Raw genomic sequence first — 27,123 nt, forward strand, 5'->3', positions numbered from 1 at the left:
TTTGCAGAACCGAACAAAAACAAACAAATTAGATCATCGTTAATACACAAACAAATTTACTTGTTCCATTTGCATTAGAACATCCTTAATACACAAACACACCACCGCATAATTAATTTCGGTTCAATAGACCAGACCGGGTTATCCGGATGGATAGTTAGTCAAAGGACGGCGATGGTTTTGGTGTTTGAAGTGACACATTAACCGCCGAACAGTATCAACTATTTTAGACAAACAGAGTTAAGCACGTAACGTAATGAAGATCTAATTTATCAATAGACTTATGAATCTTTCAGTCTTTGTTTTGTTTTCGAATCTGATTAGTTTAGAAATGTCTGTGACACTTGTACGGCTATACCGATATCCCTTATATACTAAATCACAAGTCACACAACCAATCCTATTTTGCCACATGTTTTAAGTTTCATTTATCAAAAAAAGTTAAAAAAAATTGAAACAAAGCAGTTTTTGACATCTATATTTCCAACGAAAAAAAGAACAAAATTTTTGTATTCCTTGCCACGATCTCCACCTCCTCATCCTACATTAAAATCAGTTATTCAACAAATTTGTTTATTAAATGGTTTCAAACAGTTTAATTTCTTCCATGAGGTAACTGATGCTTTCATCTCTCCCATAATTTTATTTTGATATTGATAACATCCTATCCTCTTTCTTTTTCTTTTCTGGACGAATTTTTAATCTGATGGTGGCTGTATAGTAAATGAATAAGTGATAAAGTATCTTAATTCCAGCAATTAATTATGTTTTGTTGTACAGTTTGCATTCCTTATGTTTTTGTTTTTTTTTTCTTTTTTTTTTCAGAGGAATCATCACTTTTCTCATTACTGTTTTCAATGTAGAAAATGATTCTCAGCTTAAAACAAATAATTTAAATTGAAGTCGACAACGATTGAAGAAGAATTAAAGGGAAAGGAGATAACTTACACGAAGACTCTCAACCCACATTCCTGTTCATGTTTTGATCAATAGGTCAGATGCAAAACCTTTTAATTATTCAAAGTAGGCATAGAACAAAACCTTGACCACTAAATTTGTTTCTTTTTAAACAATAGTTAGTGTTGTAAACATTGTATGGCTGACCAATTATTAAATATCGAATTGGTAAAACTCTTAAATGACTAATTTTGGACGGTAATTTATATAATAAATATCATAGGATTAACATATATAAATATATCTAGATATGATTGAGGTGAATTCGTTAAAACAAAAATAAAATATTATAAATAATTATTTAAGTATGCTTACATCTACAATAATATTGGTCAACCAAGTATACTATCTAAAGTATGCAATTTTTTAATATACTTAAATATCATGTTATCATAATTTATTTTCTTCCGATTATTCAAATTTACTTTTACTAAATTAAACTAAAAAAAGGTTTTTGTTATCAATTAAAGATAAGAAAAAAAGAACAATGAATTAAATACCCGAGCTTTGCTCGGGTGAAATATACTAGTATATTTCTAACTTATAAGAAATGCATATATATATAATTAAACGACTGATGTTTGATTTGGATTTTGGTTCGCGTTTGGTTTGGAATTTTCTAGTATTAGTTCAAGTGCAGATTCGGAATTTAGACATAAACCTTTTAATCTTTGAATGAAAATTGAAGTTTATATAATGTAAGTTCGTATAATACAAGATACTATTAGAAAACCATTTTTAAGTAATTTGATGTCAAAATTAATGATCTTTACTGCTATAAGAATTGGATACTTGTAATTAAATTCAAAGTATTTGTATAGTAAATACAAAATATTTGATTGCCATAAAAAACGTCAATTTCAATCACACGTTACGATTTTATTTGATACTAATATTAATTTCTGATTAGGCGGTAGAGAAAATACAAAAATGGCTATGATTAGCGGATACAACTAAGGAAGAAGTAGAAAACACAATAATCTGTTTGTTGGCAAAAGAGAAATTGAAGGAAGAAGTCATTAGGCAAAATCTCTATTTCTCTCTCTCTCTATCTCTATCTCTGCTTCATCTTCCTATAATACTAAAATAGAGAGAAGAGAAAGAGGAGAGGGCGTTTAAAGAGAGCAGACGGTGGCGCACCGTAGCACCGCCCCTCCTAACTTACGCCTTTCTTCCTCTGGTTTAGGTTTTATTCCTCTCCTCCTCTCTCAGGTCGCTTCGATCCCACGGCAAAGCTCTTTGATTCTTCCCAGAAAAAAGAATTAAAACTAAAAAAAAAAAGAAAAAGTTGTTACTTTCGATATTGGATCTGTCTTCCACCATCAGATGCATTATTGAAAAACTCTGGCGGACATCAAAGGAACCCTAGCTTTCCTTCGGTCGTACCTCGCCTCCATCGCCGCCGACGATCGGTGGTTCGATTTCAAATCCAAGAAGAAGAAACGCGGAGGCCGTCGTCGTCTCAGGATGCTCTGGATCATGCGATTCTCCGGTTTAGTCTCCGCTCTATTAGCCATCATCGTCCTCTCACCTTCTCTCCAATCCTTTCCACCAGCTGAAGCCATCAGATCCTCTCACCTCGACGCTTACCTCCGATTCCCATCCTCCGACGCGCCGCCGCATAGATTCTCCTTCAGGAGAGCCCCTCTCTTCCGCAATGCAGCCGATTGCGCTGCTGCAGACGCCGGAATCGGCGTCTGCAGCCCTTCGCTGGTCCACGTGGCGATCACTCTCGATTTCGAGTACCTCCGCGGCTCGATCGCCGCGGTGCACTCGATTCTCCAGCACTCGTCGTGCCCCGAGAGCGTCTTCTTCCATTTCCTCGTCTCCGAGACGGACCTGGAGTCTTTGGTTCGCGCGAGCTTCCCCGAATTGAAATTCAAGGTTTACTATTTCGATCCGGAGATCGTGCGGTCCATGATCTCGACCTCCGTGAGGCAGGCCCTCGAGCAGCCGTTGAATTACGCTAGAAACTACTTGGCTGACATGTTGGAGCCCTGCGTGAGGCGCGTGATCTACCTCGACTCCGATCTGATCGTCGTCGACGACATCGCCAAGCTATGGAGGACGAATCTGGGGTCGAAAACGATCGGAGCTCCGGAGTACTGCCACGCGAACTTCACGAAGTATTTCACGCCGGCGTTCTGGTCCGACGAGAGATTCTCCGGCGCGTTCAGAGGGAGGAGCCCGTGCTACTTCAACACGGGGGTGATGGTGATGGATCTCGAGAGGTGGAGGAGCGTGGGGTACACGGAGGTGATCGAGAGGTGGATGGAGATTCAGAAGAGCGATCGGATTTACGAGCTGGGCTCTTTGCCGCCGTTCTTGCTGGTTTTCGCCGGAGAGGTGGCGCCGATTGAGCATCGGTGGAATCAGCACGGTTTAGGAGGAGATAACGTGAGAGGGAGCTGCAGAGATCTACATCCCGGTCCGGTTAGCTTGTTGCATTGGTCTGGTAGTGGTAAACCGTGGTTCCGGTTAGACTCGAGAAAGCCTTGTCCACTTGATACTCTTTGGGCACCTTATGATTTGTATGGACACTCACGCTGATCATCCTCTGTTACACATGGGGGTTGTTGGTTTGTACTCTCTGCTGGTAAATTCTCTTACCCCCTCACAGCAACAACAACAACAAAAAAGTGAAAAAAACATTTTTTTTTTTACTCATTAATTTTTTTTCTTTCTTCAAATTCTCTTTGAATTTTCCAGACTTTTGGAATATGTTCTCTTCTTGTGTATTCTATTCGATTGTTCGTTTCTGTGCATGAAATAAAAAATCAACAAAAACCATAGGATACATTCAGATTTGTTGAGAATCTTTACTTGTACAGATTGTTTTACCATATGTTTTTTTTAACAAGTCTGTTACTCATAAGGATGATCTCATCGTTTATCGTCTAATCCAAATTAACGGTTAATTCCGATATCCACCGACAACCTTAGTTATCTTGTTCAAGTTCTTGTTTTTGTTTTCCTCTTCTAATGATCGAAACATGGCAAAGTCAAAGAGGGAAGAAGGACACGACACCTGAGAAGAGTACATTCAGGTTGAACGATGGTGTCGGTCTCTTTGCTTACTTCACCTTTTTATCTTTTTGTTTCTTTAATGCTCGACTCTTTTTGATGAGTGGGATGATTGTTAGTAGTATTAAGTTATTTGAAATTAATAAACCTTACATTATTAACTTTTGTCGTCCTCTGGTTGGTTCTTAACCAAAAAGTAAAGCAGTTTACTTTGTGTCTCGACATTTGTTATGTCTGTGGGGATTATTGATTGATCATTGATTAGATGTTCTGTCTTGTCTTTTTTCCGAACCATATGTAGATGTCTTTTAGATAACTTTGATTTCGATATTGCAAAGTGGCAAGTTCCTGAATATTACAGAGGTAACAACGAATTTTTATATATTCTTCTCGTTTATTTGCGTAAGTGATACGTAAACTTGCTTTTTTCTTATAACGTAACATAAGACTTTAATGACTTCAATCATACACTGGTTATTTTTGTTTGAGTTCTTGTCAATGGGTCCTATACAAGTGTTCTCCCACGTGGCCAAGTTGCTGTAGCCTTCTCCTGGAATCAGCTGGTTCCATGTGCTCCGTGTCACTCTCCGCGCTGTCTCTCGTTTGTAACAATATGCCATTAGTTTTGTTTTGGTTGACTACCTCCACTCCTCTCAATATCTTATTTTAATCTAAAAATAAAGTTATCTATCTTCATATTCCGAAAGTTGGGAAAATCTTTACAGAAGAAATGAAGCGCCATTGTAGTGTATAAATATAGTAGATAATCCAGATTAACACTGCAGCCTCCATGCTTGTCTGTATCCACTAATTACTAGTTAAGTCTTCTAGTAACCCGCAACTGTTTAGTAATCCAGAATGGCTTACTGCCTGCCTAGAGAATGTGATTATCAAAGGTATCGTGTTTGTTGATTGTTTAGTTAATGATGAGAGTTCTTTTATTATTTTAGTAATTTGCTAAAACAAAACAAAAAGGCTTAATCGTGAAAAAATGCTAATTAAATCCCAAGAAACATCACCTCCCACCATCGGGCCTACGTATTTATTCGTAATCACAACAAGTTAACAGTCTCGTAATGTCCTTATTCAAGCATGACTACAAAAATAGATTAGCTCAATATATCTCAGAAATTTCATTCTCGAAAGATTACAAATAACAAAAGAGCATGCACGAATGAAAAGCTCTGTTAAACTTTCAAGCTTCAGCATTTGATAGCTGGCTGAATAAAAGAAGTTGGTGACGAAAAACGAAAGCATGCATGGACAAGGCTTATGACTATTGTCTCTTTTTAGTGGTGTTGTGGTTGCGCTTTTTCTTTTGTATTTTGGTATTGTTTAGATTTTTGTTTTTGTTTTCTGCTACTAATTTTCTTTGTACGATCTGTCAAAAACTTAAAATTTGGTAGAAAAATTTATATTTACACCTTAAAAAAAGAAAATAGTGTATAATGAAATTCTAAAGTGCAAACTAAAAGTACATAGGAAACCGTATGAGTACGATCAGTTTTTGCCATTTAAATTAAATCAACTATATCTACGCAAGTGATTATAGATCACTCACAACTAAAACTATATAGTTCCACCAAAATAACAGAAATACTACCACGCCAAATGCAAATCGAACGAAGGTATCCGATGAGCGATTGTGTGGTTCAAAAAACCTTAATAAGAACATGAAAAGAAAAATCAGGGGGAAGAGAGAAGAGCTACGACAAAGAGACGAATTCATATATCACCTCCCTTCGACGAGTCAATAACGATTAGTCTTATCGAAATCGCTAAGTCCTTCTTGCAAATAGTCTCCCAAGTCCATGTAGAGTGAATTTTCATTAGCTATGAGATCGGGATTTTCCAGGGCTGCTGACACGTATGGAAACTCTTGTTTGGTTATCACGGAAGGTAACTGAAGAGAAGAATTGGAGTACTGCTGATGTTGAAATTGTTGTTGTTGTTGCTGATGAAACGAGTCAGTATAAGGTAGATTAGCAAAAGAGTTGGTCATGAAATGGCCATTGTCCATTGTGAAGTAATTGGTTGAAGGATACTGCATGGGGCCGTTTCTTGCGTCTTGATCGTTCGCAAAATACGGTACTCTAGTATGGAGACCGAAGATGGAGTTTGGTAGCGGTTTAGAAGCCGTGAGAGCGGTGTTTGGTCCAGCATTACGCCACTCAGAATCTTCTCGAGTTTCCTGGATCATGGATGACTTTTTCCCTGAATTTAGACGGTACTTCTGCCATCACAATGTATGTAAATTCTTAGCTCTAAATATTGGGGTTTTGTCTCGTAAGAAACAAAACGCCTAGAATAACATAAAATTGATATAGATAATAATTACCTGAAGATGACTGGCTACATTGTTTCTAGTGAGTCCTTCCGCATCCTTTTCTTCTTGCATACATTTGAGAATCTGCTTTGGAACGGCCTCTGCATTTAACATAGTCAAAATGAAAAATAAGATAATAAATGAATAACATGAAAAAAAAAACTGAATATTCACAAGAGATTCGTGTGAATGATTACGTTCAACACCGCCCATTTTCTCGACCGCTTTTTCAAACAGTTGGTGAAGTTCAGGTGTCCAAGTCATCCGCGGTTTCTTGTTCTTGCCTTCTTTTTGATAGGAACTGGTTTGTTCTCCGCTATTGGAGTTGGTCTGATAGAGATCAATATCATCTTGATCTAAACCGACATTTTCTTCTGGATTTGATTCAACGGAATATATAGATACTCTCTTGCGGTAAACATGTTGCCATAGAACTGCAATGATTTCTTTGCTCACTGGCTTCAGGAGAAAGTTACATGAGCCTCGTTTTGTCGATTCCATCACAGTTTTCTTCTTGTGTTCATGAGACATTACTTGAAAATAATTTGACATTAGCTTTGAATAAGATATTATGTATGTTTTATATAGAAAAGATTAATATATCATGAAATTTTACGTACTTACTACGGGCAAATCCATCTCTTTACCAATGGTTTTGAGAGCTTCCAGTCCATTAATCTCGGGCACGTGAAAATCCCAAATCACTAAATCGATCTCATGCTTGCTCATCATCAAGAAAGCAATAGCTTCAGCTCCGTTTTTAAAATCCCTTACTAACAACAAATTAATTAAAACCTAATCATAAACCCTAATTTAAAACTAATTGATAAAAAGTTAAAAACATTAAAAGAAACCCTAATTAAATGTGATTTGATACCTTGGTAAGAGTACTGTGTCATGAGGTTCTTCATGAGGCATAAGGATTCAGGATCTGAGTCTACCAAAACAATCCTAATACTCGTTATCGAAAAATCTTCGTCCTCATCGTTAATGGGAAATTCGACTTCATCATCACCAGGTTCCTCTTCTCGCAACAAGTCGCGAGAATTCTCTTTGAGTATGTTTGATGAAACTGACATTAACAAAATTATATGAGCTCTTTTGAGCCCCAAGTAAGGAGGGGGAGATAACGATTGAATTAAAGAAGGTTGAGATAGAGTTTTATGAGCGTGGGAAAAAAGTGGGTAATATATATGGATCACGCGGTAAAAGTTGACTATTGGTAAGTAAATATATTCTTATTAATTGTTAGCTTATATACTTCCATCTTATATGTAGTTATCTATACGGTTTTATATATAATAATTGGAAATTTTCCTTTGAATTAAGAGATAAGGAAAGTATTGTTACGGATGAAGAAGTTGATAATTTTAGGTACTACTGCTTTTTTTTTTCACCGGTAAATTTATTAATGGGACAGAGGCCAAAGACCAAAGCCCAACACAATATGATACAAAAGGCCTAAACAAAGGTACACCTAAACGAAAAGACCTAACAGAAAGCCCAATATACAAACAACAGAAAACTAAACGACCCAAAACATAGGCCCATTAAACCAGTAATTTACGGCCCATTGAGAAAAAGGAGTCACGACACCACCACGTGTACGAACGTCTTGCGCTCTAAGGACACGAGTCAAGACGCGGATCCAACATCTTCCTCCGGTGCCAGCGAAAAGGCGCGACGGCGCTCCGTCAACGACGAAGCCAAACCGGTGAAAGGCCGACCAAAGCGACCTTCACGGAAGTTCAAGTCAAAATCTAAAGTAACAGATATATGCTTTTTAAAAAAAAAATCATCAATCGTCTTCAATCGATCCGAGCACCAATTTTCCTGCATGAGCAAACTCCATCTTTAATGATTCAGATAAGCTTGAAGATGGCTACGACCCTAAACAAGGAGAGGAAAGAGACATCGAAGCTTCAGATCAAGAGTCGATCAGACTAAAGAAGAACAAAAACGCAGATCGAGACCAACCGAAAAACCGGTGAGAAGCCGACGAAGGATGATGCTATGGGAGCAATCCCTTTCGGAGACCATAAGCCGGCGAAGACGGTGATAAACGATCCACCGCTTCCCAGAATCATAAGCCCAACCATCGGGAACTTTAATCGGAAAAATCCGATGAACAAAGCGTCAACGCTCTCTCTCTAAAATATACGAGAGAGATAAGAGAGAGCGCGGAGCTGGTACTACTGCTTTCTACTTCTAATAGTTTTTTTTTTGCTAAGACCTTGATTGGTAGAACATTAGCATTAGTAGTAGCAGTATGCTATAGAAGCAGTATGCTCGAGGAGCTATATGCTAGAGGAGCTATATGCTTTTGCTAAACTTTGTAATTAGATGATTGGTAGACCAGTATGAGTATGCTATTTAAAATTATTATAATAATTAGTATATAATATGTAATATATTTATTTTTAATGAATATATTTCTAATATATATATAATTATATTAACATATAAATTAAAATGATATAATTGATTTATTTTATTTAATCATTTAAAATTTATGTTTATATCGAAAAATATTAAAATATTTATTTTTAAAATATTTTTTTTTCACATTTAAAATAAATTAAATTATATAAATTAAATTATATTTTAAATGTGAAATATTATTTAAAAAAATATATTTATTGTAAATTAATTTTAGAAATCAAAATTTTATTTTCTAGATATAAAAATAATTTTATAATATTATTAAATAAAATAAATGAATTAATTATATATTTTCCTTAATTTTATAAATTATAAATGCAAATGCTCTTATAAAAACTTCGTATGAGAGCATTAGACAGAGAGCATTAGCATTTAGTAAATGCTTCTCTAAATGTTTTTTTTAATAATTATTGATTGGATAATGTAAAACATAATACTAATGCTATTGCTTTACCAATCAAGACCTTATGTAAATGCTAATTTAATTCTACTTCTTCTCTTTTTGTCAACCTTTTCATTTATGGGCTTTAAAGCCATAAAGGTTACAAGCAAAATATCAAGCTCAAGTCTATTACAAAATTGAAAATTCTACTTCTAATAGTTATAAACTTGTAATGTTTTCCGGAAGTTCATTTTGTTTCGTGTTTTTCGTTTTAGCCGTTTAGGCCGTTACTTGGGGACCTATCATTATATTACTAGTCCATTAATATTTATCCAAGCCCATTGACTCATGCCAATTCTCGAAGATATCAAACCGTACTTTTGGGTGAGAAGTATTCGTTTTTTTTTGGAGTCAATGGTGAGAAGTATTCATTATTCCTTAATTCCATATAGTACATACATGCTCAACTGATTAGTTTTGCGCGTCCACAAAACAAAACGTATTAGTTCCAATTAAGAGTTTCTGTGTTTTCTCTACAATCTAGCTTATTTTTGTAATCGTTTAATAGTACCATGTAACTTTGTAAGGGGTCTTGGTTTATCTTTAATCGTAAAATATGCAATGTTAGTAACTCCTTTGATGGATGAGTAATACTCTATTTCAAGTTATAATTCAAGTACGGTTCGCACAAAAAAAAGTAACTAATACGTAGTATGGTTTGCTTTTGTTGTCATATGTAGTTTCTTTAAATCTGTGACCATGTTATAATAAAATCATGTAAGCTCATTAAAATTGATACATGCCCGCTTTAAAAAAAAACAATTAAAAAGCTATGTTACAATCAAAGGAATAAGGCAACATCATTTATCTTTGTAAGTGTTTTAGATAGTTTAATATGATTCAAATAAAGTTATGTGCAACCATAAACATAACTACAACAAAGACAATAAGATACCTGTCGTTATTTTAGAATGTAGTTTTCTCTGAGGCTTGTTACATTATATTAACATGTAAAAAGATAATAATACGATCAGTGACATCACCAAAATAAAACGAAATGTAACTAGTAAAATCAAATCAATAACAAAGCGAAATCTGGTGTAGTTAGAACTGGGTAAAAGAGTTTCATACAGTTGAATCTTAAAATTGAGATTGAAGGTAGAATGAAATGTAAGCGAAGTTACTAATAAAACACCTTCTGGGATTAAAAAGAAGAAGGTATTATCAGCGAAACTTGCAACATTGGTTTAGGCCTCCCATGAATCAGATAAGTACCTCATCAACTTAGCTGGGATTATGAAGGCCTTTCAATCTCTATTTTTTTTAAACTAACAATTAAAAACTATCCAAAGCATATGAGCAAACAAAGAAGAACACAGGGACTGAGATATAAATCAAGAACTCAAAAATCGAATATCTATCAAAATAACGATGAGTGGATCTCTGCTACGGCTTGAGATTTGAGACAACTACAAATATATAGTCTGTTTTTCTTTAATTTACTAGGGTTTCCGGTTTTCAATGTTTTGGGTTAACTTTATTTAGGCCTTTAGCTTTAATTGCCACCTAGTATCGTTGGATAAATAACTACACATTGATGATTATTTAAGCCCAATAAACGTGTGTATAAATAAGCATTCTATAATGGGCCTTGCTACAAGTTTTCCTTATGTCCTTTGTATGGCGAGCATGTTCTTGATCGTGCATCACACACTATTATGAGTCTCAAACATGATTTTCGATTATTCGTCTTGAATGATAACATTTTTAAATTCTTCAGCACTCATCAATTGTTCTGATAAAACCCTCATTGATGAACTCATTTTCCACGTCCCACTTTGAACACAAGAGGAGAACTAGCGAAAGGCATAAAGACAGGCGGTTCATATATTCTATGAAACCCCATTCAAAACTGGTTTCTGAAAAAAAAAAGAATTTTTTTAATAAACAGTACACGAAAAAAAAATTAATAAACAGTACATGAAGATTTCCCCAATCCGAATGGTTCGGTTTTAAATCGGACCGAACCGAGAAACCGATGTGTTTTGTAGTTCTATAAATTAAAAATATCAGTAATACCAATATACTAAAATTCTAATACTGATGTTAGGAGTTTTCAAGGCTCGTAAGACAAATGTTGTAGTATAAATGATTGTCGAACCAGTTCTGAGGGATATCAAAGCACTGAGAATGCAAGTACTCAGATGGGTTTTAAAACTATGACTAATTAAAAGGAATAACTAAATGATACTTTCTTGACTAAGGGAAAAGAGAACTCATGGGCATAGGGATTAGACCTTGGGTGATCAAGTATCGAACTAAGGATGGCAAATGATCAATCAAACTATCAACCTTAAGCCTAGACACAATTCTAAGCAAGCTCTATGTCTAGATGAATGCTCATTTGCTAACACATCTCAAACATCAAATGTCTTTGGTTGAATAATATGAAAGCAATCATTACTAACAAGTCTATTAGCTATCTTAGCACCTTTAACAACAAATGTCTTTGGCAAAGTATACTAAAAGCCTAGGAGAGTTGTCTCGGGCATTTCATCGAACACCTTTCGGGTGAGAAATGCCTAAGGATCAACAACTGAGTGGCCAACTCAGAAGATGCATTATGATTACTCTACTAGCAAGGAAATATGAATGATCTACACTAAAACATCCTAGCTCTAACCTAATCACCCTTAATCTCCCTAACCCATGAATTCCAAAGGTGATTACTCACTAATCTCCATGATTCCTCTTAAACCCATATTGGATTTCAGATTAATCATGTAAAGAAATAGATAAGAAATCAACACAAGAACATAACAAATCAAAACCCAAGAGATGAACTTCTCAAGAGAGTTCTTGTGTATTTCTCAATAGATCAAAAGATAAAAGATAATCTGCCTCTGGTGGCTACAAAAGATGTTTAAAACATAGGTTTTTCCAAGTGCAAAACGTCCAAAATAAATTGCAAAAAGGTCCTTAAGAAATCATGATTTTCGGCAGCAAAATAACGCGGAGCGACTTGCAGGTGTCACTCCGGGAAGTCGCTCCAGGGCCGATTTTTGGTGTCTCCGGGCGAGAGGTCGCGAGCGACTTTGGTGTGTCGCTCCAACGGGTCGCTCTGGATCGGGAGCGACCTTGGTAGGTCGCTCTGAGAGGTCGCTCCAGGGTCATCTTTGTGTGTCTCCGGATGTGAAAACGCGAGCGACTTCGTGCAGTCGCTCTGGATGAGTCGCTCCGGGATGTGGTGCACAGCGACCTCATGTAGTCGCTCCAGGCAGTGCTCGTCCAAAGACCACTCTAATCACCTCCTTTGAGCTCCAAATGCACCCAAATGTCTCCAGAAACTCCATGTGGTACTCAAATACCTGATAGAGACATATGTATGCAAAATGCAACCTAAACATGTCTAAATCCTAATCTATATGATGAAAATGTTTATGAATGAATGGATAAAACAATGTAAATATGCAAGAGAGGTTGAAGGTGGGAGCACATAGCCAAAAGAAACACAACTAGCACACTCTCTTATTACACTCTAGCTTCTCTAGGCCTATCTTAACTCTTTTTGTTCTTACACTCATCATCAAGCATCCACACATTCAAATCAACCAACTCTCACATTCATTAAGCACAAAACATCAGGTGAATTCTTGCAAATGGTCAGTTGGTCCAAGTCATTTGGTTGGGTAAGGGAAGGCTTTTATTCAAGTGATTCAAGAGGTTCAAAACATATGATCTTTAAGGTGGTTTACTCTCGAAACAAGTAGCCTTGACATTGCACATAATATATCTAAGAAAGGGATCAACTCATGCATACAATGCTCAATCTCCATTGTTCTACCATTTTTCCAAACATACAATTACACAATCATTCCCAAATGTCAAACCCAACTCACATCTCTCACCAAAAGATCCTAAGAACTTTAACTCCTTCTCTTTGAAATCTACAAGGGATTTTTCACAACCTCAAAACATTTCTTAGCTCCTAACAACTTTGCTAGCCCCCTTTTTCTTTTTTTTTTTCTTTTTTTTTTCTTTCTTTTTCGTTTTTCTTTTTCCGTTTTTTTTTTTTTAGGCTGGGGGCCAAGACTTTTCAAAACTTGAGCTAGAGGCTTCTATACTGGTCCCAATAGAACAATTCACTTAAACACAAAGAGTCTATTCTTTTCCTTTTTCATTTCTCCCAAATCATAATCACAACACTCACCCCCACCTATAGCTAGACAATAGAGTGCCCAATCTAGCAAGAATGAAGATCAAGCATTGTCGTTCCCGATACTTTCAACATTATGCACATGTAAGACTTTCCGAAAAAGGCCTCACTCATCAAACAATGAAAGCTTAAAAGGAGGAAAAGGTTTTGGGAGTGGTCTACCACTAGAGTTTGTCAAAAAGATTGGTATAAAAGATGTGACAACTCAAGTGTGTATAGCCATGACTCAGTACACAAGGGACCATGAGCAAGAAGCATTAAGTTCGTTCAGTTCAAATAAGGTTGTAGTTGGCTTCAAAGACTGAGTTTCAGCAATCAACAAGTTTCAGGAAGAGTTTTCAAGGCTCGAAACATACAAGTCTTTTTGAGAGGTGCAAAAGCTAGTCAAGTGCAACGTAGTGTTCTTTACAAGGCATTCAAAATCATTGCTCCCAATGCAAGTGAATGCAACCTATATGCTCTAGACTCTCCTAAAAATGCAAATGATGCAAACTAAATGATTGATTTTTTTTTTTTTTATCTATGCAAATAGGTATGCCATGCATGACTCAATAAAACAACATCAAAGCAAACATGATCAAATACTTGGTACCTCCCCCAAACTTGAGTTACACAGTCTCTGTGTTGTCAAGTAGAGAGAGATACCGAAAAGAAGACTAATATGCAAAAATGAAATGGTATATACAAGGGAGTGTGGTGGTTTACCTTCTATAGGGAATGAGTAGAGGGAGATGCTCCCTCCTCGTCATCTTCAGGTGGTAACTCTTCAAGATGCTCATCAGCAGGAGTGGCCATCTCTTCAATGTAGAAGGCTTGCCCGAACACAGTTGGTTTCCTCATTTTCCCTTTGATGTCAAAGTGGAGGATGTTCTCTTTACCCAAATGGAGATCAATCGTGCCTTCCTTCACATTAACAATAGCTCCTGCTGTAGCTAAGAATGGCCTTCCTAGAATCAATGGGTCTTGAGCCTCCTCACCCATCTCAAGCACCACAAAATCTGTAGGTATCTCATACCTTCCAATCTTCACAGGAAGGTCCTCTAAGATGCCCACAGGATACTTCACTGAACGATCAGCTAACACCAGAGAGAGTCTACACTTCTTGTACTGAGTGAATCCAAGCTTCTTTGCAACAGACAAAGGCATCAAGCTGACACTAGCTCCCAAATCGCAGAGACTTTCACTACAAGAAAACACGCCGAATTCCGACCGAGGTTCCGACGGATTAAAATTCGTCGGACGTTTGTGACGGATTTCCGACCAATTTCCGACGAAAACAAAAAATTTGAAGTCGTCGGAATTCCGTCGGCCATTTCCGACGAATTTCAGAGGAAAAATGGCTCGTCGGAATATTCCGACGACTTTTCGACGACATTCTGATAAAACATATAACCGTTGTAGTCGTCGGAAATTCGTCGGAATATACCGACGAACTTCCGACGACATTCCGATTGAGAGATATAAATGTTACCGTCGTCGGTATTCCGTCGGAATTTTCTGACGAATTTCCGACGAACCATGTTTCCGTCGGAAATCCCTCGCAAAATACCGACGACATAGCGACGACAAAGGGTTCCATTGAAGTTTGGAAATGTCCTCGGTAATTCGTCAGAATTTACCGACGATATTCCGACGAACTACACAAGTTCGTCGGAATGTCGTCGGTATATTCCGACGAATTACCGAGGACATGTGTTTCTAAAAAATTTTAAACATAAAAATCTATAAATTTAGATGCCAAAACTATGAAAATAACACATAATAAGTGTTTAGTATAGTATTAGATCACAACCATTCAAATATAACAACTCATTAAAATATTTATGTATGCATATCATTGTTTTCATAACATCTCATCTTAACACTCATATACTTATACAATCATATTCATCTAATCTTACACTACAAATGTTACCGTCGTCGGTATTCCGTCGGAATTTTCTGACGAATTTCCGACGAACCATGTTTCCGTCGGAAATCCCTCGCAAAATACCGACGACATAGCGACGACAAAGGGTTCCATTGAAGTTTGGAAATGTCCTCGGTAATTCGTCAGAATTTACCGACGATATTCCGACGAACTACACAAGTTCGTCGGAATGTCGTCGGTATATTCCGACGAATTACCGAGGACATGTGTTTCTAAAAAATTTTAAACATAAAAATCTATAAATTTAGATGCCAAAACTATGAAAATAACACATAATAAGTGTTTAGTATAGTATTAGATCACAACCGTTCAAATATAACAACTCATTAAAATATTTATGTATGCATATCATTGTTTTCATAACATCTCATCTTAACACTCATATACTTATACAATCATATTCATCTAATCTTACACTACAAAAAATGTTGTTGTGTAAAATCGTGTTATAAAAACATTTTTATTGTTAAATCTTTATGCAAATACTATATATATTATCAAAGATTTGGATTTTGCATTTAGAAACTTGTAATCAACCCCTAAACACTAAGTCGTCGGAATTCGGTCAGAAAAAGTCGTCAGTATTCCGTCGGAATCTACTGACGGACACCAATTCCGTCGGAATTTCAATTTACCCGGGAAAACCAAACCGCGTGAAAATTTTCGCGAACCGCCAATTGGTATATATTTAATTATCCCGACGGAATACTGACGAACCTGTGTCCGTCGGAAACATTAAATATAATTACCCTTCTTCTTCCTTCTTCGTTATTTCCGCCTCCGCCTCTGTCTCAATCCTCTCCGCGATTTCTCTCCCTTTCACGGCGATTCCGACCATTCTCGAGCTCCTATCACCGGCGAATCCTCTTCTCACCCTCATATCTCTTCCCCAAACCCCAAATCATGTAAGAATCATCCCAACCTTGTTTTATCTCATTTTTTTAGGGTTTTGGAAGTTAGATCTCGGATTTTAGGTTGTTTGATTGAAAATTTTAGGATTGAATGGATAGTTTAGGATATATAAGTTAGGATTGTTGTTTGGATTGTTGTTTTAGTTTTTCTTGGAATTATTTTGTGTGTTTGTTAAAATTCAAAACGTTTTACTATTTTTAAAACGTTTTTTTATTTTTAAAAACGTTTTTCAAGTTTCCAGTAATAAACTATGTATAATAAAATGTTTTTTAAAATTTTAAAAATATTTAACAACATTTTTCTATATTTATAAAAATTTTATAATTTTGTATACATATATATATATAAATCATGTATAATAAAAAATTTTAAAATTTTTATAAATTTTTATAAGTTTCCTGTAATAAACTATGTATAATAAAAGGTTTAATAGTTTTTTTTAAAACGTTTATAAAACCTTTTGTAAATATATAAATGAAAACATTAAAAATAGAAATGATTTGAAAAGATTTTTGATGTATTAATTTTTTTTTAGGTCTGAGGATGTACCCCGCCCCGCAGCCCGTCTTCGACGTAGTTTGGTGAGCAGTTCCCGTGCATCGGGATCGTCTCATGAACAAAACTCGGTTCCCGCATATATTCCCGCTCCAGAAGAAGTTCAGCGCCGAGATAATGCAGAAGCTAGATCGTTTGATGTCTTCGAGTTCTTAGTTTTTTCTGCTTTTTAAAACTTTCTGAATGTTTTTTTTCTATTTCGGTTTATATGAATTTTTAACTTTCTGAATGTTTTTTTTTCTATTTCGGTTTGTATGAATTTAAATTCTATAATATTATTAGTTTTAAATTTCAGATTTTATTTATTTATTAATTAATTTTTAATATAAAAAATATATAAAAATGCAAAATTAATTCGTATTTAAAATTGATATATTCCGACGAATTGAGGGCGTCGGAATATACCGACGAACGAAGTCGTCGGAAAATACCGACGGAGAAGGTTCCTCGGAAAATTCCGACGAACCATAGTCCGTCGGTATTTTCCGAGGACTCGGTTCGTCGGTATAGTCCGAGGAACGTGCTCCTTCGGTATATAGTTTTTCCGATGAACTCTGGTCTCGTGTGTCCGCATCGGAATATCGTCGGAAGTTCGTCAGAATGACGTTTCTCGGTATTCGTCAGAAAGTCGTCGGAAGGTCTGACGAAATTCCGACGAATCTTTTTTTTCCGACGAAATTATACCGACGGATTGGTTCGTCAGAAATTCGTCAGGATCGGTCTATTCCGACGAATTTCTGACGATTTCGGCCATCAGAATCCCCCTGTTTTCTTGTAGTGTTTTCTCAAATACCATAGGTCCAAGAGCACAAGGTAGTGTGAAGCTTCCTGGATCCTCTAATTTCTCTGGAACATCAAGCCTCTGGATGATGGCACTGCACTCATGGGTAAGAATCATCATGCCTTCCATCTCCTTCTTCTTTGCAGCTACAATATCTTTCAGGAACTTGCTGTATTGGGGAATCAACATGAAAGCATCGATGATGGGCATTACAACCTGAGCTTCACTCATTTGCTTCTCAAACAGAGCCTTGTACTTCTCTAGCAGCTGCTTCTTGAATCTACCAGGGAATGGAAGTTTGGGTTCATAGGGAGGGGGAACAAAAGAACTTTCACTTGCTGGAGTAACAACTTCACCATCCTTTACTGTCTTCTTCTCCTCTCCAACCTTTCCTTTACCTTTGGCTTCCACTATCTTCTCCAAGATCTCGTCATTGATCTTCTCATCAACAATCACCACTTCATCATCTATGTTGATGGCAACCCCCTCACCTAGTTTCTCAGCATCCTTGGTGAGGGTTCTAGGAGGTAACTGCTTACCACTCCTAAGGGTGATAGCTTTGGCCTCCTTGGGATTTTGGTCAGACTTTCCAGGTAGAGATCCTTGCTGGCGATTCTGGTGAGTGTTCATGGAAGCAAATTGATTCTCTAAATTCCTGACTGTAGAAGCAAGGTGTGAGAATTTGTTGTTGAGCTCATTGTAGCTCCCATCAATCTTGGAATGAAGGTTCTTCAACTCATAACCAACTTGCTTCTCACTTCTAGTCTGAGACTCCAAAATTTGTTTCAGTAAGGTATCAGTGCTGCTCTCTTGAGGAGCAGAGGAACCAGACGAGGGGTTTTGCTGAGGCTGATAGCTGCCTTGCTGGTTATTTCTAGGCGGATAACCACTCTGTTGGTTGTTGGGATAGGATTTCTGTTGGTAGTTGTTGTACTGAAAGTTGGGCTCCTTTTTGTACCAGCTACCATTGTTGTTAATGAAACACAACTCCTCTTGACCTTCCAAACCCTCAACCTCATTGACAGCAAGTGGATCTTCCTGCTTGGAGTTACCAACAAACTTCAGCTGCTCTTGGGTTGCTTTTTCAGCAATGAGTAGGTCGATCTTGTTTTTCAAAGCTTTGATCTCTTTCCTCGTCTGCTTATCATCTGTCCTACTGCCTCTGTCGTGGTCTCCACTGTAGACTGCATCACTCTTTACCATGTTGTCAACCAACTCTTCTGCATCCTCCTCAGTTCTCCCCAAGAAGAACCCATTGCTAGCTGTATCCAGTCTGGCTCTGTACTTAGGAAGAGCACCACGGTAGAATGTGCTCAGCAAGCTCTCCTTAGAGAAGCCATGGTGTGGACATTGAGCTTGGTAGCCCTTGAATCTCTCCCAGGCTTCACTGAAGCCTTCCAAGTTCTTCTGTTGAAAGCTGGAAATCTCGTTTCTCAGCTTAGCAGTTCTTGAAGTAGAGAAGAACTTCTCCAAGAATGCTTTCTTGCAGTCATCCCAAGTGGTGATGGAGTCGCTGGGTAGAGACTTCTCCCACTGACGTGCCTTATCCCCTAAAGAGAAAGGGAATAGCTTGAGTTTTAAGGCATCTTCGGACACACCATTAGTTTTTGACAACCCACAGTAGCTGTCGAACCTGTCCAAGTGATCAAATGGATCCTCTAGAGCCAAGCCATGATACTTGTTGTTCTCGATCACGTTGAGGAGTCCTGATTTGATCTCAAAGTTGTTGGCTGCCACAGCGGGTGCTCGGATTCCCAATCTATGACCATGAATGTTGGGACGGTCGTAAGTGTCAATTGGTCGAGCTGCTCGCTGTTGGTTAGCTGGAGCATTGTTATTCGCGCCATTTACGCCTGCATCATGCTGATGTATGTCCCCCATATCAGTGTGCAATCTCTGCAATTGAGCCTGTTGCTCTTCTTCTCTTCTCTTTCTAGCACACTCTCTCTCTAAAGCTCTGATATCTGCAGCTCTTGGAACTAGGTTTGATGGACCCCTGCTCCTCAAGTGCATACACCTGTAGATTAAAGGGAGGTGAAGAAGAATCAGTAACAAAAGAAAATAAAAATGACTTAGTCTCAAGCAAGTGACTAAATCTCAATGTTGAAATCTACTCAGAATTTGGCAACGGCGCCAATTTGATGTTAGGAGTTTTCAAGGCTCCTAAGACAAATGTTGTAGTATAAATGATTGTCGAACCAGTTCTGAGGGATATCAAAGCACTGAGAATGCAAGTACTCACTTAATCTAAGTGCAACCAATGATTTAGATGGGTTTTAAAACTATGACTAATTAAAAGGAATAACTAAATGATACTTTCTTGACTAAGGGAAAAGAGAACTCATGGGCATAGGGATTAGACCTTGGGTGATCAAGTATCGAACTAAGGATGGCAAATGATCAATCAAACTATCAACCTTAAGCCTAGACACAATTCTAAGCAAGCTCTATGTCTAGATGAATGCTCATTTGCTAACACATCTCAAACATCAAATGTCTTTGGTTGAATAATATGAAAGCAATCATTACTAACAAGTCTATTAGCTATCTTAGCACCTTTAACAACAAATGTCTTTGGCAAAGTATACTAAAAGCCTAGGAGAGTTGTCTCGGGCATTTCATCGAACACCTTTCGGGTGAGAAATGCCTAAGGATCAACAACTGAGTGGCCAACTCAGAAGATGCATTATGATTACTCTACTAGCAAGGAAATATGAATGATCTACACTAAAACATCCTAGCTCTAACCTAATCACCCTTAATCTCCCTAACCCATGAATTCCAAAGGTGATTACTCACTAATCTCCATGATTCCTCTTAAACCCATATTGGATTTCAGATTAATCATGTAAAGAAATAGATAAGAAATCAACACAAGAACATAACAAATCAAAACCCAAGAGATGAACTTCTCAAGAGAGTTCTTGTGTATTTCTCAATAGATCAAAAGATAAAAGATAATCTGCCTCTGGTGGCTACAAAAGATGTTTAAAACATAGGTTTTTCCAAGTGCAAAACGTCCAAAATAAATTGCAAAAAGGTCCTTAAGAAATCATGATTTTCGGCAGCAAAATAACGCGGAGCGACTTGCAGGTGTCGCTCCGGGAAGTCGCTCCAGGGCCGATTTTTGGTGTCTCCGGGCGAGAGGTCGCGAGCGACTTTGGTGTGTCGCTCCAACGGGTCGCTCTGGATCGGGAGCGACCTTGGTAGGTCGCTCTGAGAGGTCGCTCCAGGGTCATCTTTGTGTGTCTCCGGATGTGAAAACGCGAGCGACTTCGTGCAGTCGCTCTGGATGAGTCGCTCCGGGATGTGGTGCACAGCGACCTCATGTAGTCGCTCCGAGAAGTCGCTCCAGGCAGTGCTCGTCCAAAGACCACTCTAATCACCTCCTTTGAGCTCCAAATGCACCCAAATGTCTCCAGAAACTCCATGTGGTACTCAAATACCTGATAGAGACATATGTATGCAAAATGCAACCTAAACATGTCTAAATCCTAATCTATATGATGAAAATGTTTATGAATGAATGGATAAAACAATGTAAATATGCAAGATATCAAATACCATACCACATATTTTCTAATTTTCATTTATTAACATATGCTCTTCTAATCGAATATGCATTCATTAAAATATTTGATTTAAAAAAAATAGAAAAGTCTATATCTTTATATTCCTATATATGTATAGATGGACATTAAATCTAAAACCTAAAGCAAATTTTATTAAAAACAAAAGTTTCTCTCCACAACGTCACCTCGAAAATGATTCATTGTTAACTTTTTAATAATGATATAAGAGAAATTACTAATGATGTTGGTTTTTTTTAGTTAACTTTCATTTGTTTTAATTCTCATTTATTTATTGTGACTTTTTTAAAGATTTTTGTTTCAGTTTTATATTGAATTTAGTTCACATAGTTTATGTTTACATAATTTGTGCTTTAAAACATAACTAGGATAAGACATGCACCATGCACTATATAAATTTATATGAAAATTATTTAAAAAATATCGTATAAATTTTTTATATTATTGATTGAATTAATATATTTAGCTCTTAAACAATGTTTAAAAAACTTTTTTGTTAATTACATAATTTGTTTACTAATGAACCGATCCTATTTTTAAAAATATTTTAGGTCAAAAAATTATTTATCGCATAAAAACCTAACGTCTGGACTGAAGAATCTCATGCCTACTATTTGGTTACAATGAAACTATGTCAGCTCGGTTTTATATCATGATTTAGCAATTTAAAAGTTAATTATGGTTATGAAAAGTTTATTCACGTGTCAATCCTATCTATCTTCGATATTTTTTTCTCTTTTTTGTGTCATTTTCGTTATTGCTCGATATAAATATTGATTTTTGAGTTTATTATCATTTCTTTCTTTTATTTTAGCCTGAGATTTAGAAAATGCTTAATATTTAAAATTATTAAAGAGATACATACTTAGGTTAAGATTTGCGCCTTGTGCAGAATAAATATTTATTTTATATTTTTTTGCTAATATGAAATGATAAAATAATAATTATATATTAAATAACTAAGAAATCAGCTACTATTATGTAATAAATTGGTTTGCACATATAAATTAAATGACCGCTCTTGTTTATTCGCAATCATTTTAGATAAATAAATCAAAACAATCAGTCTTATCTATCGTATATGATTTATAATTAAATTTAAATGATATAAAGTATATATATATATATATTAACATAAATATATATTAAAAGAAAATTATTTATTTATATGATTTTATTATCATTGTATCTTATTATAAAAAAAATTTAAACATTGATCACAAAAGTTTATGTAAGACTTTTAACACACCCACACGGGCGTGCGGATCAAAATCTAGTAATTTATATGATTTTATTATCATTGTATCTTATTATAAAAAAATTTAAACATTGATCACAAAAGTTTATGTAAGACTTTTAACACTTTTAGTAATTTATATTCGTTTTGAAAAATTCAAATACAACATATATAAAAAAAATCTAAATTTTTAATATATGATTAATGTAATTATGTAATTTATTTTGATAGTAAAGAATTAAACAAAAATGATATAAAGCATATAGATTATTAGCATACCTTCAATATTTAAAATCATTAATTACTATATATATCATAATCACATTAGATAATTCCGTATGTTTTATTTAAAGAAATAATATATAATAAAAACCACATTGCTTTAGTTAATATCATATGATATCATATAGTTGGTATTAAATGCTTCTAGTGAGATATAAAAATTGAATTGGACTAACATATTTTTCAATTTTAGTGTGAGACTAACACGTATGACTAATTAACTACATAATTGATTGACACATAAGCAAGTGAGTTTTTTTTAATTATTACAAAATTGAGGTTATATCTTTTCAAATGTTCCTTAGTTAATATATACTAGATTTTGACCCGCACGCCCGTGCGGGTGTATTTTTTAAAAAAATATGAGGCTATTTGATTTTTATGTCACTATTTAGGGTTGGACAAAAAACTCGAATTCGAATAATTGAACCGATCCCAATCCGAATAAGTAGTACTAAATCCGAACCGAAATTGATTAAATATCTTAATTATTCAAAATTTTGGTATTTGAAGAACTGAAATCTAATCTAATCCAAACCGAAATATTTTAGGTATCCAAAATAAATTTATATACTTATATATTAATTATTTTTAGATTTAATATATATAAAAACATCCAGAATATATATGATACTTTTAAGTTCGCTTAAATACTTGAAAATATATACAAATAATCAAACTTAAATATCTTAAATAGTTAAAATATACTCAAAACTCCAAAAATACTTAAATAATTATTTATCCTCTATCCAAATATTTAAACAAACCTATTTAAATTGGTTATCCAAATTCGAACCAAATCCTCAAAGATCTGAACTGAACACGAAATCTCAAAAAGACCCAAAAACGAACCAAAACGTCCACTCCTAATCAATATTTTATATATATATATATCCTATATGTGTCATCATAGGTTACAAAATATGTGTTATCATATAATTAATCGTATTTTATACGTACCATCAAATAAGTTTTCTTATAATTAATAATATTTTATACAATCATATAAATAATCACATATATTATATTTTAAAATTTAATGTGAAATATAAAAGCCATAATTTAAGTTGGTGTTTGAAATTGAGCTTTGTATTGAAATTTTCTTATATATATTGAAAACATTTTTATAATAGTTATTGGAAAATATGTTAGTAAAAATCAAATTTGAATATATGTATATTTTTGAATGAATTTTTGATATAAATCAATTTTAAATTATTATTTTGATTTGAATATATATATCAAGTAACATAGACTCATTACTTTTTAATATAATGTAATGGACTTCAAATTGTTTTAGTAACATAAGCCTATTATTTTTTTTCCTAACTTACTACTATCCATGTGTCTAAATAATACTATTTTTTTTAACTATTATCCATATTGCTAAACAATCTCAATGTGTATTTCAACTTTAATAATATAGATTTTTTTAAATACTATCCATATTGCCAAACAATTTTAATGTGTACTTCAACTTTAATAATATAGATGAGATTTCTCTTAAAAAATTAAACTAAGAAAAACCTAAATAAACTGATCCAAAAAATTAATCCAACCGAACCTAACCAAACTAAACTAACTATGGTTTATTTCAATTGAAAAAATACTAGAACTGAACTAAATAAACCGGACCGAGAAAATAACTGAAGCGTCCAAGTATTCGTTTTTTTTTGAGTCAATGGTAAGAAGTATTCATTATTCATTGATTCCATAAAGTATATACATGCTCGTTGCTCAAAAAAAAAGGTACGTACATGCTCGACTGATTAGTTTTACGCGCCCCCAAAACAAAAAAAAAGTATTAGTTCCAATCAAGAGTTTCTGTGTTCTCTCTAAATTCTAGCTTATTATTAGGGAGATAATCCCTACGTTATGGATTAACTTCAAAGTTGTGTTTATCTACATGTAATATATTAGAGATAAGTCCAAATAGCTTGCGTATCAAGGCATCGCTATGTTGTATTTAAGAAGAGCCTTTGCTCACGTTAATACCAAGTCAATAGTTTATCAATCACAGTTTTGCTTTACATGGTATCAGAGCAATTCAATCCTGCAACCTAAACTTTTTTTTTTTAGATCTCTAGCACATCAAGTCGATGGCTGGTGACGATGATTCTTCTGTTACTAAAAGCAGCAGTGCTCCAGTGGAGCTGCCTGTTACAAATTCAAAGTCGACATCTCCGTTCTCGTTGTTTGCTTCAGACAATCCTGGAGCGCTTATCACATTTGTGATGTTCACTGGTGATAATTACAATGAATGGTCTACGGAGTTGATCAATGCGTTGAGGGCAAAACGAAAGTTGAGATTCATTGATGGAACAATACCAAAACCATCTATTACTGATTCAAATTTCGAACTTTGGTCCTCTGTTAACTCGATGATTGTAGGTTGGATTCGTTCTTCTATTGAGGCACGCGTTCGATCAACAGTTACTTTTATCTCAGACTCTCACAAGCTTTGGGATAACTTGAAGAAAAGGTTCTCTGTTGGCAATAAAGTTCAAGTCCACTTTCTTAAGGAGCAGTTAGCTCGGTGTCGTCAAGATGGACAATCTGTCATGGACTATTATGGCCGCTTAGCGAAACTCTGGGAAGAGTTAGATATGTACAAACCACTTCCGCCTTGCAGTTGCAGTGCAGCCGCAATTTATGAAACAGAACGAGAAGAAGAGAAAGTTCATCAATTCTTAATGGGCTTGGATGAGGTTCGTTTTGGAGGAGTTTGTCAAGGAATTATTGCCAGCGACTCTCCGGTTGATCTTGGCGAAGATTATGCCAAGGTTATTCGTGAAGAACAACGTCTCACATCTGCAAAAGACAGGGAGACGCAACAGAGTGCAGTTGGTTTTGTTGCAAAGAAAGAATCTTCTGAAACAACCAGCAGTTCAGGACCTACAAAACGAAGTCAATGTAGTCATTGTGGACGCAAAGGACATGACAAGTCTAATTGTTGGCAGCTGGTGGGTTTTCCAGACTGGTGGGAAGAACGGTCTCCACCAAGAGATACCAGATCAGCTCGTGGTCGTGGACGCGGAGCGTCTGTGTCTGATCAGAGTAAAAACAATGGAGCTCGTAACGCTCACGCCACCTCCTCTAATTCCTCCACTTTTCCAGCGTTCACTGAAGATCAATGGAAAGCGCTTACTCAGTTACTCAATGAACAGTCCAAACCTTCTGAAAGGTTAACTGGTAAGAAACGTTATGGAGATCTTATTCTAGACACTGGAGCCTCGCATCATATGACTGGAGAGCTCACATTTCTGGATAATGTTACTCCGATTCCACCATGTCCGGTTGGATTCGCAGATGGAAATCGAACTTATGCCACACATCTTGGCAACTTTCGAATTTCACACAATATCATTCTTTCGAATGTCCTATTTGTGCCTCATCTCAACTGCTCTTTGATTTCGGTCTCTAAGTTACTCAAACAAGAAAAGTGCTTTGCTGTACTGACCGATACCTTATTGATTTTACAGGATCGTTTCACGAGGACCCTGATTGGAGCAGGTGAAGAACGAGATGGGGTTTATTTCTTCAAGGATGTAATGGCTGCGAGAGTTCATGTTGCTGGCTCAAATGTTGGTTTAGATGGTCGGCTTCAGTGGCATCAAAGGCTGGGACATCCTTCGTTTTCAGTGTTATCTTCATTACCTTTGTCGTTTGATTCAAATAAATCTGCTCATCACAGTCCTTGTGATGTTTGTTTTCGAGCTAAGCAGACTCGAGAGATATTTTATGAAAGCTTGAATAAAACTACGGAATGTTTTCAACTTATTCACTGCGATGTATGGGGTCCATATCGTACACGTTCTTCCTCTGGAGCTTCATATTTTCTTACTGTAGTAGATGACTTCTCACGTACAGTCTGGACTTACTTGCTTCTTGAGAAATCTGAGGTCAAGACTATACTTCGAAACTTCTGTGCAATGGCTGAGAGACAATTCTCCAAACAAGTCAAAACAGTTAGAAGCGACAACGGTACTGAGTTTACTTGCATGGCTCAATTCTTTCGAGAAAGTGGAATTGTACATCAGACATCCTGTGTTGCTACTCCACAGCAAAATGGTCGTGTTGAAAGGAAGCACAGACATATTCTGAACGTATCACGTGCTTTGTTATTTCAAGCAAGTTTACCTATAAAGTTTTGGGGAGAAGCTATTCTAACCGCAGCTTATCTGATTAACAGAACACCTACGGCTGTTCTCAACAATCAGTCTCCATTTGAAGTTTTGTATACAACGAAACCGTTGTATGATCAGCTCAAAATTTTTGGCTGCTTGTGCTTTGTACATCATCGAGCTCGAGACAAGGATAAATTCAGCGCTCGAAGCCGCCGATGTATTTTTGTAGGCTATCCGTGCAATCAAAAAGGATGGAAGGTGTATGATCTTGACAAGAAAGAATTTCTGATCTCTCGTGATGTTATTTTCCATGAGAACGAGTTTCCATTTGCTGCTTCTATGGTCAGCGTGAACAAGCCAAG

General features: G+C 35.9%; 2 protein-coding genes and 2 non-coding genes across 5 annotated transcripts; 2 read left to right on the plus strand and 2 right to left on the minus strand.

Moving 5' to 3' along the window:
• The first annotated feature begins 1,533 nt into the window (after window positions 1–1,533).
• On the plus strand, window positions 1,534–3,765 carry LOC103841111 (probable galacturonosyltransferase-like 7). The gene has a single exon (XM_009117622.3). It carries the CDS (start codon window positions 2,425–2,427, stop codon window positions 3,505–3,507), a length of 1,083 nt encoding a protein of 360 aa, XP_009115870.1. The 5' UTR covers window positions 1,534–2,424; the 3' UTR covers window positions 3,508–3,765.
• On the minus strand, window positions 3,629–11,333 carry LOC103841112 (putative two-component response regulator ARR20). Of its 2 annotated transcripts, XM_009117623.3 has the most exons (5): window positions 7,185–11,333; window positions 6,928–7,080; window positions 6,505–6,840; window positions 6,320–6,408; window positions 3,629–6,214 (listed from the first exon to the last, which is right to left on the minus strand). In XM_009117623.3, exons 1-5 carry the CDS (start codon window positions 7,384–7,386, stop codon window positions 5,732–5,734), a joined length of 1,263 nt encoding a protein of 420 aa, XP_009115871.1. In that variant the 5' UTR covers window positions 7,387–11,333; the 3' UTR covers window positions 3,629–5,731. The 2 variants fall into 2 exon arrangements, with proteins under 2 accessions (XP_009115871.1, XP_033135046.1); XM_033279155.1 differs by having other exon boundaries at window positions 6,320–6,840.
• On the minus strand, window positions 10,298–10,426 carry LOC117128767. The gene has a single exon (XR_004452157.1). It is a non-coding gene; the product is annotated as a small nucleolar RNA snoR83 (small nucleolar RNA).
• Window positions 11,334–18,858: 7,525 nt separating the features above from the next.
• On the plus strand, window positions 18,859–18,965 carry LOC117128632. The gene has a single exon (XR_004452026.1). It is a non-coding gene; the product is annotated as a small nucleolar RNA R71 (small nucleolar RNA).
• The last annotated feature ends 8,158 nt before the right edge of the window (window positions 18,966–27,123 follow it).

The sequence above is a fragment of the Brassica rapa genome, chromosome A09 (assembly GCF_000309985.2).
Source record: "Brassica rapa cultivar Chiifu-401-42 chromosome A09, CAAS_Brap_v3.01, whole genome shotgun sequence".
NCBI lineage: Eukaryota > Viridiplantae > Streptophyta > Magnoliopsida > Brassicales > Brassicaceae > Brassica > Brassica rapa.